At 36.5% G+C, this 23,049-nt stretch overlaps 2 protein-coding genes across 3 annotated transcripts in view; both read right to left on the reverse strand.

The window, feature by feature from the left end:
* The window catches only part of LOC134527237 (uncharacterized), a 28,719-nt gene extending 14,268 nt beyond the window's left edge, over window positions 1–14,451 (reverse strand). Inside the window, exon 1 of one of the 2 annotated variants that reach the window (XM_063359732.1) lies at window positions 3,457–14,451. In XM_063359732.1, the coding sequence (XP_063215802.1) occupies window positions 9,760–12,018 (2,259 nt within the window). In that variant the 5' untranslated portion in view covers window positions 12,019–14,451 and the 3' untranslated portion in view covers window positions 3,457–9,759. Of the gene's footprint in view, window positions 1–579 lie in introns of both variants that reach the window. The other variant, XM_063359731.1, reaches the window with a different exon arrangement.
* LOC134527238 (prefoldin subunit 6) overlaps window positions 1–14,659 on the reverse strand; it is a 95,455-nt gene extending 80,796 nt beyond the window's left edge. The window contains exon 1 of the mRNA XM_063359733.1: window positions 14,466–14,659. Coding sequence (XP_063215803.1) covers window positions 14,466–14,529 — 64 coding nt within the window. The 5' untranslated portion in view covers window positions 14,530–14,659. The remainder of the gene's footprint in view (window positions 1–14,465) is intronic.
* Between the last annotated feature and the right edge of the window lie 8,390 nt (window positions 14,660–23,049).

Here is a 23,049-nt window from a genome sequence, read left to right on the forward strand (position 1 = left end):
CACTCTTAATAACTCTAAACCTATTATAGACAACTTAGTTACATGCTTTAATACTGCCAAGTTTTCAGTGCTAGCTGCATAAAGCTGGGATCACGCGTGGAAATTAATAATTTAGAATTATGCAGCAAGCGTCAATACTGCACTGTCTTTGATACACCACGACAGTATCGTTAGAAATAATTTCAGAATAATATCAAACATTAAAAATATATATATATTTTTTTATGCTATCAAATACTTTAATAATCATAAAATATTATTTTAAGCTATCAAAATTAATTTAAATATTAATTTCAGCTATCAAAATTAATTAAAATATTATTTTTGGCTATTATAATCATTAATAAACGTCAAGCTTGAATAAAATGCTTGAAATGTAAACACAGTCTAAAGCAAAATAAAATATGAGCAAGCTTACTGATATTATTCATATGTGACTTGTTTAAAATTAAGAATGAAAACTTCATATGTTCCTAAATGACTTGGTTTCTTTATTAATTACAATATGTAGCAAATTAAACACAACCATGTTTTCTGTTTAAATCAAAAGACAATAGTATTACACTTGATGGATCTTACCTGCATCATATTCATCAACTTGCATAGCTGAACTTTCACATTTAAATAGGTATTTTTCATTCTGAGGACTTGACCTTCCAGCTCAGTGCCACATTTTTTACATTTGGCCCTCACACCTTTTCTCAATTCCTTCTTAACTTCTTTAAATGAAAGCCTACAACATCCTGCTTTCTGCCACTCATGTTGAACCAAAAAAGTTAAAACATCAATGGACGGAAGTCCAGCAAATTTACAATTCAGACCGGGACTTAACCACAGAAAGGGTATTTCCCCACAGTATGAGGTTTTTTTCATAGAATGAGTTTCCCTACAGAGAGGATATTTCACCACAGTAGGAAGATCCCCCATAGAATGGATGTTTTCCACAGAATATGGTTTTACAGTAAAGTTTAGGATTCCCCACAGAAGAGAGATTATTTATTTTATTTTTTGTTTATTTTTAGAGAAGTATTAAGACTGGGTATGATTTATAACTTATTCATCAATACATAGGTATTATAAAACAAAGTGTGGTATGTGCGTGCCGCTAAAACTAAAAAACTAATTAAGGTACGATTAAGGGACTTACATGCAGTAATAGTCCTTTGACCCCCCCTCAAACAAGAATGTTTTTGTTTTTACCTAAGGGCATACCTTCGGAAATATAAGGGCTTAAAGTTATGCTTTCTAGAAATTTCTATAACAGTCCAGAGTTTTCGTGAATATTCGAGAGCACTCTACAATACTCGAGAATGTTATAAAATGTCCAAACAATTCCTAAAGATTTCAAAACACCCTGAAACGTCTATGAATACTGTATAATGCTTTCGACTGTTGTAGAAATGTCTAGAGAGCCTACCTATTAGATTTTCAACTCTAACACTACACCCCATTAATAAAAATCAAAATAGTTTTTATCGAGAATTTTCTAGATTGTTCTAAATTGTTCTAGAATGTTCAAGACTATACTCAAAATTTCAAAAAATTCTGATACACTGGGTAATGCAGTAGAATGTTCTCGACTGTTGTAAAAATGTCTAGAGCGCCAAACTTTGAGTTTTTTCAACTCCAAAACTACGCCCCTAAGGTAAATATGAGAATAAACTTCATCGAAAAATTTCTAGAATATTCTCGAATGTTCTCGAAAGTTCCAAATTATTCCTAGAAATTTCAAAAAATTCTGAAACACTTGGGAATGCTGTAGAATGCTCTCCTACGGTTGTAAAAATGACTAGAGCGCCAAACTTTTATCTATTTTTTTAACTCTAAAATTACGCCTTTTGGATCAATTAAAATAATCTTCATTGAAAATTTTCCAGAATGTTCCAGGATGTTCTAGATTATTCGTGGATTTTCTGGAATGTTCAAGAAACTTTTAAAACAATTTAGAACGTTCATGAGTGTAATTACATTTCAGCACATTCTGAAATGTTGTGGAATGTTTGGGAATATATCCGATCATTGTGGAACATTTTAACTTTTTTTTGTATAGGTGGGGGTACTCATTGGTATGGGTATATAAAGCCTGATCCGTCATGGGTACGATTATCAGTTTCTTACCAGCGAAATACAGCGAAAGAACAAAAAACAACAGTAAAGTGTGAGTAATCACAGGGTCATTCCACGAGACATATACAAATGTGTGTTGCTGCATGAATTTTTATTCCCCCGAAACTAAGTTAGTGTTCACAACTTTTCCTAAGAAAAGCCCCAAATTTTTACAATTTTATTATTAATACTTTCTGAAACATAGCTAATTTTCATTTAGAAATATGGTGTAAAACCATCATTTTTAGGTATTTTTTGATAGGCCATAACTTTTTTTTGTTAAGAGCTATACACCTCGTACACATACCATTGGAAAGCTCATTGAATGTACCTTTTTTTGGCTTATTGACATAGGATATTTTTTGCATTCTTCACTACTCTGTAAATTTATGAAACTAAACAAAAAATCTTTGATTTTCAGTAATTTAAAATATTAAAAATTTAATGTAGGACTTTGAGGAACATCTTGAGATTTTTTCCTGTGATTCATCCCTATGGCCACTTTGTGTGTCAGCAAAAACATCATGATACTCACAGTCCTACACTGTAAAAACAATTCCTGAAAATCGAAAATTTTGAAACAATGGGATTTTCAGGGCAAAAAAACCTTATGTGGGACCAACTTAAAAAATCTAAACTAATATGATTTATAAAGCTCCTGAGATACTATTTTAAAGAAAAAATAGTTTTTTTTTGATACTTGAGTATGTTAAAAGTTACAGAGCTTAGAATATGATGAAATATGGACTACTGAAACATTTAAGGAGACTTGGCGAAAAGTTGAGATAAGCAGAGACTCATTTATGCGCTGATGTTATGTGTTCTTCCTGTAGCCGTTGTAAGCTTCAGTGGGGAGAGTATTCTGAGAATGTGCTCCTTCTTCCTCCACACAGTGTCACTTGATGAAAGTTTGTAAGAAGTTCCTGGGCCATGGGGGTGGAAGAATTGTATTTGTAGCTCTTGATCCATGTTAAACACAGCAATTTCTGTTACAAGTCCTAGCCACCAATTGTTATTGTAAACACAACAAACATAATCATTTACCTTAGGTACAATGAGAGGAATTTCTTTGTTGTTGAGCACTATTTTAAATTCTGTGGATATGGATGTCTTTTGAACTTTAAGACTGAATTTATCCACAGGTACAAAACTGTTGTCCAACTGCAATAGCATTGTCAAAACAAGGCTGAAGAAATTTGTTGGCTTCTTTTAAATTGTCTTCAGTGCAGTAAAAGAAAGTGATTCCTTTGATTGGGGATTTACAAAAATTATACATTTCTATAGGAGTTGCAATGTGATTAGTTAGTGTACGCTGAAGACTTGCTTTAGTCACCAACTGCTTCACCGTACCCCAAACTCCATCACATGGACCTTTGCCGTGAGAAGTAGCAAAGAAATGCCATTCTGCTTTCAAACCGAAGTCAATTTCATGGTGACAAAAATTGATAAAGTTTTTCTTATTCTTATATTGTGCTGCAGAGCCATCTGAAAAGTAAAAGATTTTAACAATGCCAATGTGTGATGACTATGTGCTGCAGGATAATCCTCTGAAAACAATAAAATGCAACAGTGCTATGTTCTAATGAATCACTAATTACACAATAACTTTCACTTTCCAGTTTACCTCCAGACTTAAAATACAGGACAAAAGGGTGAAGAGTGGCTTGAGAGTTAACCCAATAGTAATTTTGGATCTCGTCTTGCATTACAAATGTAAAGTTTTCTGAGAAGTCACCCATGATAATATACTCATTTTCTTTAAGGTTTTCTTTTAGGGATTTTAGATACTGAGATTGTTGTTTTGATATGTAATGATGTAGTTTTAAGTCACTAAGACCTTCCAATAAATTATCACAAAATTCTTCAGGTGTAGCTACAAGTTCTAGAAGTTGACATCTATCGGTTGATAACCATTGTTTATATTTGACTTCACAGATTTCAAATGCTCCAATATCTTCCATGACGACGTCCCTAACTTTTTCATTACCAGGACACATTTCACACTGTGAGGTAATACACTTTTCATTATTTAAATCACAAACCATCTTACTCAGAAGTTCTTTGTAATCAAGTTTAGTTTTTATAGCTGCAGGCATAAGTTTAACATTTTGGTGCATTTTACATACACACAGAATGAGTACCAGCATAACCTGTAAGCACACAATATTTTGGTCGTAACTCTCTAATTTAGAGAATCCTATTTTTATGTTGGGGCTATTATCTCTTTTTTGAGTGTTAGTTTTTACGCCATCTTTTCTTACAGATACACAATCTTTCTTCCCGGGCATCAAACGACTATACTCATCATTTTCATAAAATGTTTGCACTTTCACGATGGTTAACTCGTCCCACTTTTCCCCCACTTTTTTACTCAAAATATCAGGCAAAACTCCATCCTCTTTTTTCAGGTTATGGGTCAATCGAACTAAGTACTGATTAGCATAAAATTAAGTCTCGATTTTTTCAATTTAGGCAATAATATGAGAATTACTACTTTCTCTTTTGTAGTTTCTGCAGTTCTGAACTTTTTTCTAAGTTCCTCGATAAGTGATTCATATTCACCACCTAAATTTTGTAAATAATTGCAGTTCGTGTCCTCTTCATCTTGTAATGATGATTCTAAATTGAAAAATGTTTGTAGCTTATCAGATACAACTGCAGAAATCTTAGACACCTTCTTTTTTAAAACAGGTGGTCTAGCATACATTGAGAGTTTCTGTACCTCAACTGGAGATACACCAAGTGCTGAACATGCTGTATTAACTGACTCTACCAAAACACATTCTGGTTCAAACAAATCATGAGGTTGTTCAGTGTCATCACCTGAAATATGTGAAGAAGTTTGTACGTTTTGTAAGCACTTGGAGCACAAAGCTTTACCAGGAATCAAACATTGCAGTTTGTAGCAGTTGTGAGGGTTATTTCTCGAAGAGTTTTCTTGCGAAGTTGGTAGGGATCACAACAACGTTTTCCATGAATATGAAAATATTTGTCAATATTTTTTTTTTTCATGATACGTACAAATGTTTTTTTATGTTTTCACAACCTGATCTCAAAATTAGAAGTTTTTTTTCTCATCACTAACATCACTTAATGTTTTGAGTTTGGATGATCTACTATAGGCTAAATTATGACATACCTCTCTAACGAATATCCCAACAGAACACTCCATTCTTTTAACATGACATCACTCTATAAATTAATAACAGTTAATAACATAGAAACATCTCTGAGAAAAAAAGTCAATATCACTGTCTAACTTGGTCATATATACTGCATTAATAAAAAAAATGTTTGTATTGAACAAAAAGCACTGAGAAAAATATGTTATTTCCACTCTCAGCACTACTGCTAGCTTGCTACTAAGGCTGTCTACTGGCAAGACTTCTAGGTATTCACTATCTAATGTTGTGACTCAGACTTGCTGCACATCAGCAGATAAGCATGCCTCAGCATGCAAGGCAAGCATAACTGATAAGCCTACAGACAGACAGATACTGCTTGGAGTGTCCTACCTAGGTTCCAGGCAAACTTTAAAGTAATACATTCCAGGTTGTATAAATAACTTTCCCCTTTATTTTCAACAAGTACTCAGTTATTAATTCCACAGGGGACAGGGGACAAGGAAAAGACAAACTTGCTACAGGAGCAATACCTATCTGTATTTTAAGGGAAGAGGTGTGGGAGGGTTGGAAAGTAGAAAAGACAGTATAATGGAGGGGTTTAGAGATTCGGATAGAAGAGGTACAAAAGGGGGTCAGAAGTTTGGAGGGAAAGAAGGCAGCAGGACCAGACAAGATAGGGAACAGCCACCTTAACTTGGGGGGTAAGGAGGTATGCAGATACCTAACGGTGATGTTCCTATAATCCTTCGAGGTAGGGAAATTGCCAAATCAATGGAAGGAAGCGGTAGTGGTACCAGTTTACAAGGGAGGTAGGGATAAAGCAAATCCGGCGAACTATAAACCACACAACCTGATTTACTATGTAGACAAAGTTATGGAGAGGCTGGTGGGCGGTAAGTGGAAGGAATAATGAATTATCTAAGTTGAGTGGGCGATAGAGAGCTTAGTTTCAGGAGAGGGTTCTCGTGTGAAACACAGATGGCGGGGTTGCTAGAAGATCAGGTGCAGGTGATGGGCGGGGGGAAGCAGATAGATACAATTTTCATAGACTTTGAAAAGGCATTCAAAAAGGTACTGCAGAGACTAACGGAGAAGGTAGTAGAGATGCTTGTAAGAGGAGGAGAGGAAGGTTGGTTGGGTAGGACTCTTCCTGAGGGATAGGAGACAGTGGGTGAGGGTGGGAAGGGAAAAGTCTGAAGAGGGGGAAGTGATGTCAGGAGTGCCACAAGGGAGTGTGTTGAGGCCCATGTTGTTCACTATAATGATGAACGATACTGAAGAGGGCATGGAGGCCAGGATGAGAGAATTTTCGGATGATTGCATAGTGTATGAGGTGATGGAGGAAGGGGTAAATCTACAAGATGACATAAGCAGACTTGGAATGATGACAGAGGAAGATAGGATGTCACTGAATGTTGAAAAGATGAAGGTGGTTACATTCACGAGGAAGAGGAAAGTAATGAGTAAGTAATGTGTATAGCTGGAAGGGGCAGGTGATAAAGGAGGCTGATAATTAAAGTACCTAGGGGTGTCTCTGGTTGAGTACGGCGAGAAGGGTGCTGGGGTTGCTTGGCAGGACCCTACCGGGAGCAGGGAAGAGGGTAAGGGAGAAGACATAGTCCACACTGGTCAGGCCAGCGATGGAGTATGTGGCTGTGATCTGCGACCCCAACCTAGTGACTGACGTAAAGGAGCTGGAGAAGATGCAGTGTAGAGTAGTCACGTGAGTGATAGGTAGTGATGGGAAAAAGCGGTGTTATTTTTATGCCAATTTCGTTTCAATAATCAGCAATTGCGGTGTTTTGTGTTTTTATAGGAAAACGTTTTTTAAAACGATATTTTAAAAAAAGAAATTTTTTTACTACCGGTACTTACGACATTTTTTTCAAAAGTTTAAAGCACCGTACTGATGATCACAAATTTAGAACAAAATTTATTTGTGCACTCTTACGTTTCTATTATTCTGATTACGAACAATTAAAAATTAAGAAATGAATGCTGTATGTACAAAAGTTTTGTTACAATAAAAGTGGTTAAACTTTAGTCATGTTAACGCTACACACTTCAGGTCTTGTTGAAATTAATCATTGTCAGAATTTCAGCATTTTCTGGTAACAGCCTGCGGCTCCGGTCACTTACTACGAGTGAATAATGTGAGAAGGACCTCTCACTGTCAACATTGCTTGTAGGCAGCCACAAAGCCTTCAAACAAACTGAAGCAAAATGTGGGTGGTCTGTTTTCAGAGAGCACATAAGGGTTACCATGTCTATGTCCGAACAATGTGGCCTTCCCAGCTCTTCCACAACTACATTCTTCATGGCATGGTATCCTTCTAAAAATGTCTGCAGTTTCATTTTCTTGATGAAAGGAATGTTGTGCATATAACTTTGCAACATTTCATTGGAAGGAGTTTGCTGAGTTATTTTTCTAGGATTCAGTAATGAACTCATGCTTGAAAAAATTTTTCCTGCTGGATCTTTTTTATTTAAATCCTGTAACTTTGTATGTGCCTTCACAGCTGCTGCTTTCAGAAGGGATACTTTTTCCACCTTAAGCTTAAGTGAAAGACTCTTCAATAAACGGACAATACATTCACCAAACTGCTCAACTTGCCCTACACTTAACAGCTGCATTTTGCTCACCAAATCATCAAGTTTACAGGTTAATATGTGTGATGTTGTGTAAGCAGAACCTTCCAGGAATGTGATTAGTTCAGACAGTTGTCTGCAGTGGACTGAAACAAATTCAGCTTCAATTTTTATTTGAACCACCTCTGCAGCAGTGCGGTCCTTTAACCAGCTTATGCCACTGTTCTCCGATTCCAAGCTGCCATCAATGTTTTCAAAATATTCCACTATGTTATCAAAGTACTCAGAAAGGTAAGTGACAGAATGGAACCAAGAATTCCATCTTGTCAAAACTGGTTCATGAAAAGCCCTGACTTTGCCACTGGATGTTCCATATTTTTTTGACAAGAATACCAAGTAGAGGTTTCTTCTCCTTCTGCTGTTAAGAAATGCCTTCTTAACCTTAGATACTGCCTTGTTAAGAAGCGGCAGTGTACTTTGGAAGGTGTTGCCTACTAAATGCAACTTATGTGCCCCACATTGCACATAAACAGCTTCTACCAACAATCCACTCAGTGTGGTGAAACACTTGTTCATGTAAGGAGCAGAATCACTTACTATAGCTTTCACTGAATTGTAATCAATGTTGTACTTGTTCAATGTGTCCAGAACTGCTTTAGAACATGTTGCATTGTTTGCTGCATCCAGAACAATGGATGCCACTAACTTTGTGTTTTGACTACTAGCAGGTTCTAATTTTTTGAAAAGGATGTTGAAAACACATGCCCCTCCTTTATCTGTAGTTTCATCACATAGCACACATATATTGACCCCTTCAAATTCATCTTTTAACTGTGCTTCCACTTTCTCTCCCAATTTTGGAACATATGTTCTCCTAAGGGAACTGGCTGTAGGAAGATCTCCCCCACCCTTTACATTTTTATTAATCCAACCACGTAATTGGGTGTTGTCTAATTTCTGGAGTGGTATGTTGGCAGATATAAAAGCCTCGTTGTATCCAAAATAAATCTCTCTGTCCTCTCGTACTTTTTCCCCGAATTTTTTGACTTCTTCTAGTGTTGCAAGACGTTTGCTGCCACTGCTTGTGCCCTCGGCACCTAACCTCACTTTCACATGATGCTTAAGGTAAGTGCACCAGTAGTCGTCATGCTAAGAACAATTTAAGGGAAAAAAATCGCCTACCTAACCTTTTTGGTGTATTAGCGCTTATTATGTGTTTAAGTTGAACCTCAAACATTCCTCTACAATAATATAACTCACTTTTGTATAAAGACAAATTATTTTAGTATATTTACAATTTTAAAAAAAGTGTTATTTTGAGCCAGTAGTCGTCATGCCAATTTTCATATTTACCAGTACTCGTCACATCTTTGTGCCAGTAGTCGTCATGCGTAATTTCGATGCCTATAGATTGTAAACAAGAATTTGCAATTATTATATAGTACCATTTTGGGTTTAACACTTTATTTTAAATGATAATGCAAACTATTAAATGGAACTGCTAACATAACATTGTAATGTAAATACACAAACATAAAAATTATATTACTTATACTCAACTTACCGACCTATACATTGCTTTCGGCAGTCGCAATTGGTCGCAATAAATAAAGCTGGAAACAAGATACATTGTGCCAACACTTACATATAAACATTGGAAAATACAAACGTGATAAGAAGTTATTAAGTACATTTTTACATAACACATGTAAAACAAAAAATGTACAAGTATTTAAAATATTCAGTCAAAAAACATTCTTTAAAGTGATCATTTTTGTTTCGTGATTAAATTTCACAACAGTATGAACATTTGCCTAATGAAAATGCAATAAAACATTGAAAATAATTAAACCTAAAGTTATATTTCTTAAAAATTATCTAATTAATTATTGTTCAATAATTGTATTAGTTCGTGCAATCTTCCACAAGTTCTCTAAACTTAATTTTCATTAACATCAACAGATGCACTAAAAATGTAGTTGACCCTGGCACCTTGTTGATTCATGCTTGGAGATGGAAGAATGCCATTAATCTGTGACCTACTTACATAAGAAACATCATTTTCTTTTGTCACAAATACCTTCTTACTCTCGTCTTGAGCTCGCATGCCCATAACTCTTACTTCTTCCCCTTCAGTTTCTTGGATAATGCAAACAAATCTGTATTTTGTTGCGCCCCTTTTCCCACCCATAAATGTCACAAGAACAAAAGATCCAGGCCGCAAATTTTCATCAGTCACCTCTTCTAACTCTACACATTCTTCTTCTTCATGTTCCCCACTCCATTCATCAGAAGATTCCATAGGAATGATTTCTTCCTCCGATGATGATGATGTAGAATTGTCATCCACTTTCCTCTTCTTGGCAGTCTGTTTTTCTTTCTCCAACCTCTTTCGCAATCTTTCAGCTGCCCGTTCTTCCTTTTGCTTTTGCAAGTCAATTTTGGCCTTCTCTTTCTTAGAAAAGTAATCTTGCCAAGCACTCGAACTAGCAACAGAAGGAATTTTCTCTCTTGGTGCACGTTTCTTTAACTTGGTTTTCTGAGAAGGCCAAAACAATGCTCGCTTGAAGGGTGAGGGAATGGATTTGTCTGTGGGCACAGCAGTAAGATCTTTGGATGTTGATGGAGTAGGCTCAGGATTAATTGAGGAAATGGTGTCTTCAATGATTGGTAGTTCTTCTTCAACAGCAGTTGGAGGGTTTGATGGTTTTTCAGGTACTGTTGGTTCTTCAATTTGGGGGTGTGGTTCCTCATGTTGGACAGAAGAGCTGGTTTCGACCTTGTCGTAATTTCTAACATGTCTCCAATATTCAAATATGGACGTGTCTCTAACATCTCCCTGCCACACATCTCCCGATTCATTGAAAAGCTTCAATTTGTTATGTCCCAGAAACTTTTCCAAGTGCTCAACAACCCGAGAACTACCAATATTACTTTCTGGAGTCTTGGGTGTAGGTGAGGAAAGTGTTGATGCTGGTGTGCATGGGACACTGGAGGGCCTAGAAACGAACTTGTCCTCATCCACTGCAGAAGGATCCCATGGGAAAATTCCACTTTTCCTGAACGAGTGCTGCAGTATTTCTGGGGTGACAACTTTCGCGATCACAGTATCCAGCAGTTTGGCGAAATCTTTCTTCTTTAGTGTGGGGTCTTCCTTGTGAGCCACACGCTGCAGTCGCCACTCATGAACTACATTTTTCCATGCACTTTTGAGTGGCTTGAAGACTCCGACATCCATGGGCTGCAGTATGTGGGTGGAATTAGGCAATAACGCCACTAAAACTATCCCATGATCTTTGCAGAATGTGCTGCTGTTCAGAGTCAGATGTGATGAATGGCCATCAATGAAAATAATTGCTGGTAAAGTTATCTCCTTCTTCACCAACCATGGGTGAAATATGTTAGTCAGAAATTCATAAAATACTTCACCAGTCATCCAACCATTTGGTGACTTGCCAATTCCCCACTCGGAAGGTATTCCTGCTACAATATCCTGTGGAAGCCTTTCATACTTGAGGCACAGCAGTGGTGGGCAAAGTTCACCAGCTGCATTCCCAGTCAGTAATACAGTGATACATTCCTTTTCGTCAGAGTTGACTTGCTGAAAAATGTTTTTGTCTCCTTTTTTGGCCAGAACTTTGTTACCCTTAGGGTTCAGGAAAAAAGCAGACTCGTCTCCGTTGAAAATTCTTCTTGGGTCAGACAGAACATCTTCCAGCTTGTTCTCCTCCAAGTACTTGTATACTTCCCTAAACCATGCTGATATCTGTTCCTGCGAGACAGCTGCCCGACTGGAAGTCAGATTTTGTGCAGTTCTCAAGGTTAAACCTGGATTCCTTTTAAGGAAAGATGTGCACCATTTCCTACCTGGCCGCCCATCTTTAAAAGGAAAAGGCCTCCTTAACTCCTTAGATAACTGCTGCACACTATTCTGCAAGTCGTCTATGGTAATCGGGAATCCTGCTTTACAGAGAGAAAGAGCCCACTGCACTAGCATGCTCTCTTCCTCTTTCTTAAGCCAAGATTCGGGTCCCATTTTTCGTCCTATAGGTGTCTTGCCCTTTACTTTATCCGAAAGTGTGTTCCTCGGAACACCATGTCTTTCTGCTGCCTGTTTTATGGACATCCCGTCCTTCACAGCCTGCAAAGCCTCTTCCATCTGGTGGGGCTCATATTTCAGTATGCTTCCTCTCAGCATGGCACTGCAAATGAGTTTTATTGTGTTAATTTATGATTTGACATCAAACTAATACCGAATGAAATACTTACAAACTATTTTCAAATCATATCGAGAAATGTTTATTTTAATGAAAATAATCCAATACTTATATGTAACCAAAATTATATATTATCGGGGAGGAAGCAAAATACACTAATGAGGGTAAGTTTTCAAATAGTTCTAATTTTAGTATGTTAATTATTTTTTAAGCTAATGTTCTAGTATTCGTCATGATTCTGTACCAGTGTTCGTCACCTGTGACAACTACTGGTCCTGATCACTGATTGGATGTTTTACAAACACAGTTAACTTATCATGATGTAATATACATTTTAACGAATGCAGATATTCGATTTTAAAAATAACTGACATGTACCAGTGTTCGTCAGGCATGACGAAAACTGGTGATTTATGGTATTAAGTGATCCAGTGCTCGTCACCCACATTTTTTTTGTAACTTTGCATAGTATCGCTAGACTTAATATGCCAGATATTTTGCTAAACACCTCTTAGAAACATAAAAATGCAAACATTACCCTGAAAGAAATACGAATGCAATAATTGAAAAAACTAATTACTTACCTTCTTAGCACAAACCAACAGCAGTATATACCACTTCTCGGAGTATGGTGCACAGCCTCTTAGATGCGGGAATTCCCCTTATGTAATCGGGTGCGTTCCGAAAATCTTTATGTCGACAAAAATAAGTGACTATCAATCTGAATTTTAATACGTTCGAATCGCGAGACTTTGCATACTTGCACTTAATATTAATTTTTTTATTTATAAGTGACGACTACTGGTGCGATGACGACTTCTGGTACACTTACCTTACTAGCAACATGTTTGACAACAGTGTCCCTTCTCTCGTAATAAACTCGGCAATTGCACCATTTGCAGAACAAAATGTTGTTGGAAACGTACAGCCCTTCCGATTTAAATTCCGTCGCCCGCGATAAGCAAGATGCTTTAAATTTTGGCATCGCTATATTGGGCCTAGCAGTAAATAAGTCAAAACCTACAAGGATTCTTGTTTTACTTAAACTGCCTGCCCGTGTAAACTTTTGCAAATTATAGAATATTAATGAACACGGCAAATTAACTAGGTATCCCGAAAGATAACACACGTCACGTGTTGTTTTGCTAACGAAAAATTGGTACGTTGGTACGTGTGCTCGCTGCTAGCGCATTCAATTGTCTTCCGTTGCAATCTGGCGTCAACGAAAACAAACGAATATCGAGTTCAGAATTCGGGATGGCGTAATAAATGTTTACAAAAACATTATATAACATTTTTTTCGGTACCAGGTATTCGGAAAGAACTAATTAAGCAGCGGAGTAAAGCAATGAAAAATTTAATCAACGGAAAAATTATTTTGTATTCTATTGTGAAGCGAAGGGGAAGGATAAGGACTGCTGTGTGTAAATATGGAGGCTGCCGGCTGAATAAGTACTGCAATATGTAATATTCTGAATTGATAGGCGTAATGTTTCTGGCAAATGGAAGATGCTAAAAGACAGCTAAGGTGTTTTAAAATAAGTGGTATTTCCAACCTAATTTGTGAACATCGTATTTTGTGACATCGCGCACATAATCTTTTATAAAGTCACAAATAATTCATATTTTAACATTTTTTTTCGGAGATTTTCAGAATTTCACGTTTTATAGTTATAAAAATCTTTTTTCGCGTTTTTCGCGAAAATTCGCGGAAAAATCGTTACACCATTTTTCCCCATCTCTAGTGATAGGTATGTGGAGGAGAAGGGAAGAGCAAGAAGGGGAAATAAATAGTCTGATGGAAATTATTAAGGAGTTGGGTTGCGAATAATTACAAGGGAGGAGACAGGTGGAATGGTTGGTCAGACTGTATAGGGTGATAAAGGAAGAAGGGGGACTGAGGGCTAGGGTACACAGAGGTGAGTATAAGGGGTTAAGATATCATGGGTGGAAGATCCAGAAGGAATGGAGGCAACAAAAAGGTACGAAAGCTTTTTTTTTGGAAGGAGCGGGAGAGATTAGAATGGGCTGAAAGAAGGAATAACTGGGTGAAAACCCTATTGCAAGCATAACACATCAATCAAAAGGAAAGTCTGTAGTGCAAAAAAATACAATTTTAGAATGAAAAATATTCCACGGAAAAGCTGTCAATTTAGAAAATTACCCACTCTGCCCTATCATTAAGGGAACTTTTATTGCTAAATTCAATTGGTAGTCACATGCTTTAAATACATCAATCTATCAATTATAGCATAGAGTAACTTGCAGAGAACAGTCCCACAAAAAAAAAAGGAAATGTAACACTTCATGTTCACCTTTAAAAAAAAGTGATTCGCAACGAAAGTAAAGTTATACAAACGCCTACACATTAATTTTGTGTTAATCGACTATTACGACGATGATAATGGGTACATCAAAAGTTACATACCTTTCTGCAAAGATTTCAATTTTTCCAGTTCACTCTGAAATTTATTCTGCAATTCCTCGACCATTTTGTTTCATAAATTAAACGTTAACCTATTTAAGTTGTATTCAAACTTCTTACGGACACCTCGGTCAAGTTCCATATGTATATGCGAAACAGCAACAAAATACATACAGTATTCTGCCATAATGGTTTCTAAGACAAAACCTCTAGACAAAAACATCCGCCCTAACCATTTTAAAAGCAGAGCTCTTTATTAACAATAAAAATAAAGTCTTTACACTACGATATTTATAAATATACATTAATTTATAAAAAAAAAGGAAAAAAATTCTGAAATACATTCTACTGTCCACTTTTTCTAAATGGGTGGACAAATTTTCTGTATATGCTTTTAACAACAACTGAGTGCATTAAAAACTGGAAGTAGACCGCGCGAAAAATGCTATGAAATTCAACTATTATTTAATTTTATTGCTTCCATTCGAACCAATGAAAGAATTAACACACTTCACACAATGTCTGTCCTTATCAAAACTTATATTTATTTACTTTTTAAGAGCACAGGTATTTAAAAATATACATTAAAAAATACCCTTGCCCCCAATTTTTTTTTTATATTTTAAAAAATTCGCAGCTGACAAACTAAGTAATGAGCACATATACCAGCTACATCATTCGATTGCTACAAGCTTTCTCTACAAAATGTAGTGTCCACTTTTTCAAAATGGGTCGACAGATTTTCTTATATGCTTTTAGCAACAACTCCGTGCAAGAAAAACTGGAGTTAGGCCGCGCGAAAAATGCTACGAATTCAACATATTATAAAATTTTATTGTTTTAATTATGACCAATGAGAGAATAAAAACACATCACATAATGTCTGTCTTTATCAAAACTTATATTTATTTAATTTTTGAGAGCATAGGTCTATAAAAATACTACAATAATAATCACCCTTGCACCTCAAAAAATATTATATATTAAAAAATTCGCAGCTGACAAACTAAGTAATGTGCACATATACCAGCTACATCAGTCGATTGCTACAAGCTTTTTCTACAAAATGTTCTGTTCACTTTTTCAAAATGGGTCGACAGACTTTCTGTATATGCTTTTAGCAACAACTTCATGCAAGAAAAACTGGAGTTAGGCCGCGCGAAAAATGCTACGAATTCAACATTTTATAAAATTGTATTAGTCAGTGGCGTCTCGTCAGGGCAAGCAAGGCAAGCAGTGCTTGCCCAGGCAGTTTCCAGACATTGTATTTTTTAAATAAATATTTTATTCAGAATAGTATTTTACTTTGGCTCGTGCAGTTAGGTGTATGTATTTTTTACACTATCTTCTTGGGACCCAATACTGTGCGCCGTGCGCTATAAAAAAAGAACTCGTTGACACAAAAACATGCTGTTTTAGAAGCGTTGCTAGGTTTAGAAGCGCTGGTAGGATCGCTTTCAGCAGGAAGGCTGCCGCAGTAGTTTTCTTTCGGAAGGGGGGTGGCATGGTACAAAGGTTCAGGGAGGGTATTGGCTGGAAAAATACGTGGTAGAAGCTACGAAGGTAACGCTTTCTTGCCGAACTGGAGCGAACGTGGCCGAAGCAGACGGTGGAATTCTTCCGCCGACTGCTTCGGCTATGTCCGGTACAGTTCGGCACGGCAGGTGGCGATGTCGCGTTTCAGTCGGCGGTCGCAGGGGGGTGACAGTAGATAGGACGAACTGAATCCTTAAAAATTGGATCATACCATGTTTCACCAACATCGGAAAAAAAAAATTACAAATTTTGATCTCTTTAGTTTATTACATATCCAGTTGTTATAATTACATACGGCCATCTTTGTATTGTCTCGTGGTAATAATAGGATTTGAAAATGAAAGATTATATTTTTAAAATGTCACTTAAAACTAGATGCTGCGTGGCATATTGCCGAAAACGAAAATTAGAGGACGTTGGCCTGTCGTTCTACATATTACCTTCTAGCTACATCTGTAGTTTTTGAAGTTGAAAATTAAAAATATATATAATAGTGGAAAATAAATATAATAAACAGAATTAAAATTCATTATCAAACGATCACCAGTTTCAATCTGGCTAAACAATTTGGACTTTACTAGTGTAGAAAAATATTCTATAAGTACATACACTTGTAACCAAATTTATAAAATGAACTGGTGGTCGTGTGGGTAAAGGCGTACTGGATCGAGGAATCTCGGGCCTGGTGTTCGCGGGTTCAAATCCACCTTGAACCATTGTATTTTTTTCTATTGCGGAAATTTTTTTCTTTCGCGGAAATAGTTTAACGTCCCATTATAAGGACTAACATAAAGCAATTTCACAATATCTGTATCCTTTATCGAAAAAAATATAAAATATGGTGACTACAAAGGTGCCAACTATCACGCGCTAAACCTTTCTCAGGTTGTATCTGGCTGTAATTTTTTCGTTGTCAAGTTGCAAAGAAATGGTATGATCGCAAGGGGTTTGTTTACAAATTTAAGCAAACGATCATTACTATGGGAGTGGCGCCTCTCCCTTTACTTACTCTATGGGCGGTCGTCTCTCGGGGAGCGCGAATCTCTCCCGCGGGCTGCTGGCTGGCAGTGCGTGGGGGATTTGTGGGCGTACGATGATACTACACTCCCACTTAGTATATAAGTAATGTAGAGTAGGTATTTTACTATCAGAATAATGTAAGTCAATCATTATTTTTCAAAAATAATGTATTTAAAAAAAATGTCAATTTTTCTACCTGTGGAATAGTCAATGTTCAGTTAAGAACACTACTTAAATACACCATTTTGTACCTTGATATCCATATTTTCCCGGCGGAGGGCCCCCAGACCCCCCCCCCCCCCCCCCCCCCAACCTCATCATGTTTTGGTGTGAACGGAGTTATTGCTTCCCCTCATGTAAACCTCACGCCTCGCCACTGGTATTAGTTTCATTTAGACCAATGAAAGAATAAACACACATCACACAATCTTTGTCCTTATCAAAGATTATATTTATTTAATTTTTGAGAGCATAGGTCTATAAAAACACTACATTAATAATCACCCTTGCAACTCAAAAATTATTATATTTGAAAAAATTCGCAGCTGACAAACTAAGTAATGTGCACATATACCAGCTACCTCAGTCGATTGCTACAAGCTTTCTCTACAAAATTTACTGTCCACTTTTTTAAAATGGGTCGAAAGATTTTCTGTATATGCTTTTCGCAACAACTCCGTGCATGAAAAACTGGAGTTAGGCCGCGCGAAAAATGCTATGAATTCAACATTTTATAAAATTTTATTGGTTATATTATGACCAATGAAAAAATAAACACACATCACACAATGTCTATCCTTATCAAAACTAATATTTATTTACTTTTTTAAAGCATAGGTCTATAAAAATACTACATTAATAATCACCCTTGCTACTCAAAAATTATGATATATTAAAAAATTCGCAGCTGACAAACTAAGTAATGTGCACATATACCAGCTACATCAGTCGATTGCTACAAGCTTTCTCTACAAAATGTACTGTCCACTTTTTCAAAATGGGTCGACAGATTTTCTGTATATGCTTTTAGCAAAAACTCCGTGCAAGAAAAACTGGATTTAGGACGCGCGAAAAATGCTATGAATTCAAAATTTTATAAAATTTTATTGGTTTCATTATGACAAATGAAAGAATGAACACACATTACACAATGTCTGTCCTTTTCAAAACTTATATTTATTTACTTTTTAGAGCATAGGTCTATATTAATACTACATTAATAATCACCCTTGGAACTCAAAACTTATTATATTTTAAAAAATTCGTAGCTGAGAAACTAAGTAATGTGCACATATACCAGCTACATCAGTCAATTGCTACAAGCTTTCTCTACAAAATGTATTGTCCACTTTTTCAATATGGGTCGACAGATTTTCTGTATATGCTTTTCGCAACAATTCCGTGCATTTTAAACTGGTAGTAGGCCGCGCGATAAATGCTATGAATTCAACATTTTATTAAATTTGTTTTGAATTTATTGACCAAAAATAAGTACGGTACCACTTTAACGATCTTGAACCTAGAGGTGGGTCGAAAAGTATCAACCTGATACTTTGGTACTGATACGCGCCTGTATCAGGAACGGCTAACGAGTACACTTGAAAAGTATCAGAGACTTTAGTATCAGTTCAGAATTCAGCTGGAATAACACCACGGCCAATGAATACAGTACCCGATCGCAGATGACGGTCACTTGGGCGGAGCTTGTGAAAGGGGAGGGAGCAGGAACGACGAATAAGGGATAAAGAAGGGAAAGAATGTAGGGGAGGAAGCGCAGGGGAAGGCGTTGAAGCCTTGAAGGAGAGGCGCAAAGCGATATTGTTACAAGCAGGGCTGCCACTCATGGGTTTTTCCACCCAGATCTGGGTTTTTCCAATGGTGTTTGGGTTTCTGGGTTTTTAAATAATGAATTCCAACAATTCTAGGTTTTTTATAATTTTAATTATTTTTATACCTAAAACAATAATAAAGGTAGTAGCTACTGTATCTGTTGCAATATCTGTTTGATAAATGCAAACAAGTCTATGTGTTTCACACACAAAAATACATATAAACACAAAACTAGTTTTCAAGAAGCTAAGTCGAATATTAAATTAGACACATTCTTCAAAGAGGCTTGCAGAACACAAAACCAATGCAACAATTAACCTTCAAACCAATCTTGTAGAATCAGACTCTGAATAAAGACTAACGTACATGATGCAGTTTTATAAAAACAATTACCGGTTTAAAGGATGCAGTGATGGTGTTTGTTTTGTCATGTATATATTTGTAGGTTTTTTTATGATATGTACTGGTCCAAGAATTACTTATACAGCCATTTTGCTGCAGTGTAATTTTCTTGTATTGGTTGTATTTAACCGTTTTCAGTCTTGTAAGGTAATTAATTGTTTTATATTAAAACCAGTTATGTTTTTATTTTTGAATTAGTACGCAAACATTTTCAACGATAGCATTTTAGACGCATCTGGGTTTTTTACCCATGTGTCTGGGTTTTTTTGTAGGTTATCTAGGTTTTTCATGAATATCAGAGTGGCAGCCCTGGTTACAAGTCGTTTTGTTTATTCTCCTACTTCAAAGTACGCTCAGTGCGCAGTGCATGCACCGTCTCGTTCAATAATAAAACTAATGAAAATTTAATATTAAAAAGTACATTAATACAAGATATAATATTTATATTTGTGCACCTAACAGCTATGAAAATGCAAATAAATTCTCAGTTGACACTAATAACAGATGTAATCAACATATGGACTTTCTTTTTTCGAAAACAATTAGTAACTAGTGTTTTTATACATTAAAAATGCACGATTTTATCAAAAATAAAAAATAAAAAACAGATAGGTACATTAGTGAGCATACTATATCAATGTTTACGTTTCAAATGTTTCTTCAGATTAGTCGATGATTTATAACTCAGTTTTTGTTTACACAAATTACAATTAGCAAACTCATTATTTTCCGTGAAAAAATTCCACACAAATGAAGTCTTTTTCGTGCACTTATCCATTCCTTATTTCACTATAAAGATACTAACTACAAAGCATGACAGCCCGCAACAATGTACATGGTGATACACGGCCAGGACGAACTGCAGTGAATGTTGAACTGATTGATACTGGCTGTATCAGGCGGGCATGAGAGTAACCGAGGTAGAGAATTACCGGGCGTGATAAATAATGTATCAGATTCTCCTTCCGGTCGCACGGTCTGCGTACGCGGAGCTTTGTTGCCTCCTGGGACCGTCTGATACAGAAGTATCAGAGACTTGTACCTAGGTACATTACTGTATCAGTATCAGGTTGGGACTGATACCGAAAATTGCTGTCCCAACCCACCTCTACTTGAACCAACCTTAGTGAGTCACTACGTGCTCAAATATCTGTGTGTTTCCAAAAAAAAATCTTGTTAACAAACCAAAATAAATTTGTTTTACTTAATTGAAAATACATCTGAGTAGAAAATATGAATTATTTAGAATCACACAAGACCAAATATATGTTTTTTTTTGTTTTTTTTTATCTGCCAACCACAGCTTTTGTGTGTAACAAATACAATGCTCTATTGTGAATAGATATGCCGAAGTTAAAAATGTATTAAACTTTAGAGTAAACCTGAGATAGTTTGCTGATTTTGTCGCCGTGCTTGTTACAGTTGTGATATTTTATTTGCAACATATTTCACTTTAATATTTCATTTATTTCTTTATTGCAGTCGTGTGAAACGTTTGGGTCAAATCACCTGCCAGTGAGTCTGGTATATATGCGGCTACAATGTTCTAGGCGCGACTGTACTTTCCTAAATGCCTTACCTTCCCCCCCCCCCCCCCCACATCGTCCTCTTTCTCCTTCTTCACAGGACCGTTACACACCCTCTAAAACGAGTACTACCAGCAAAATTTCCAGGAACTGAGGGCACATGACAACTTGACAAGTAGTCCTTAGCCTCGCATTGACAATTCCACTACAAAATTCATGAGAATCACAGCATCGCGCAGGGCAGCCACCTTATATCGGCCATCATATCACCAATGTACGCAATTCAAATGAACAACATTAAAAATGCATATATATTTTCTAATCCTAAATGACAATTAATTAAAAATTTGAAATAATACTCCTATAGATCGAAAAGGATCGTGGTCATTAGAAAAAGAGATAAGGGAATAAATATAGTTTAAAAAACTAAAGAAACATGCTTTTAAAGATTATCAAACTAAAAAGGAAAAAATAATTTTAAAATTTAATTTATGACAATAGTATATAAGCAATACTAGTATAAATGAGAAAAAAGCTTGAGGCGCTTTGTGCCATATTTTTTGTATATTAAGCGCCCCATGCTTTTTTCTCATTTATACTAGTATTGCTTATATACTATTGTCATAAATTAAATTTTAAAATTATTTTTTCCTTTTTAGTTTGATAATCTTTAAAAGCATGTTTCTTTAGTTTTTTAAACTATATTTATTTTTAACTTTTTAGTTTGATATTCTTTAAAAGCATGTTTTTTTAGTTTTTTAAACTATATTTATGTATAATTATCATAGGGAAATGAGTTACCGACACTACCTATTACCATCTGAGATAACTATTTGGAGTTGCAACGTCACAAAGAAATGTTAAAGTCTCTACGAATCATTTGCAGTTAGATGTATGGATATAATATTAGAATTTACCGGGGAAAAAAAAACATTTTTTTTTCGGCGTGGCCGGGAGTAGAACCCACGATCGCTGAATCCGAAAATTGACGTCACTGAAGTCGCGCGCCTTAGACCGCTCGGCTAACGAACATAATGAAATGAGTGGGACATTTTACAGTGATGAGTCACTCACTCTTAGTCGAAAGAGTTACAGACGGACAGACAGAGTTACAGACGGCGGACAAACATACAGGTGAAGCTAATATATAATAATAAAAAAAAAAGCATGTAAAAATTGGATACTCTGAGTTGGGCAGTCCCACGCGTTACATACCTATACTTTATCACTATTCACTCACAAACTCGCGGCAAATTTTCACAAAATCTCGATCAGTATGAAATGATTGAGCAGGTACCTAAAGAAAAAAGGTAACGTAAATAAACAATAAAATTATGTCACCCTGGTTTTTCTGTTACAGCAAAGATAAACAAATGTAAAGAAATTTACTTTAAAAATAATAATATGTTAGTATGCAATCTTAACTTCCTTGGGTATTCTTCATTTGAGAAAATATTTATTTATCTGAAGAGCGATGAAGAAGAAAGAGATACAATTTTTAACGTAGTCCAAGATTAACTTTAACATACCGGCGCAGAAAACTGATTAACTGCAAAGATGATTTTGACAAAAAAATGATAGAGAATCATAAGTTTGCTTGTAACAGTGTATATTATGAATTTTGCTTCAGAAAATTGCCATATGGATATATTTTTCAAAAAAATTATGTATCTTCCATTTTTTTAAAATAACACAAAAAACAGTTTGTTACATTGCATATATATATATATATATATATATATATATATATATATAGTCGCGTACCCGCCTCCGTAGAATGCGTGGAGACGTGGCGGACGTCGCTCGGCCGTTTTCTAGTGTTGCCCGGCGCCAGCTCTCTCGCGTAGAGCAGCCTCCTGCGGGGAGGCAGGGGTGGACCGTCCGGCCCGTGTAGCTGCCGAGGGACGTCTCGCGCGCTGGAGAAATGTGCGGTGCAGGCTAGTTGTGTTAGTCCACGTGTTTTGGCCCGCGGACACGCCAGATACAAAACAACACTCACGCACACGGTAAAGAAAACGATAAAAAAGAGATTATACACACTATAGAACAGAATCCAAAAGCGATAATAGCGGCGAGTTTATGGAGCGTCTCGCGGCCGCGTCTAGCCTCGAAGGTGGCTCGCACGGGACTGGAGACCAGGACGCCGGCGCACTGCTCTCGCGTGCACGGAGCGGAAGTGACGTCATTCCCAAAGCCGCGGCGCGCTGCGGACAGGGCTGTGATCCGGGCTTTAACCCAGAGGCACGGAAGTACGACGTCAGATGCCCCCCCCC

The sequence above is a fragment of the Bacillus rossius genome, chromosome 1 (genome assembly GCF_032445375.1).
Source record: "Bacillus rossius redtenbacheri isolate Brsri chromosome 1, Brsri_v3, whole genome shotgun sequence".
Lineage (NCBI taxonomy): Eukaryota > Metazoa > Arthropoda > Insecta > Phasmatodea > Bacillidae > Bacillus > Bacillus rossius.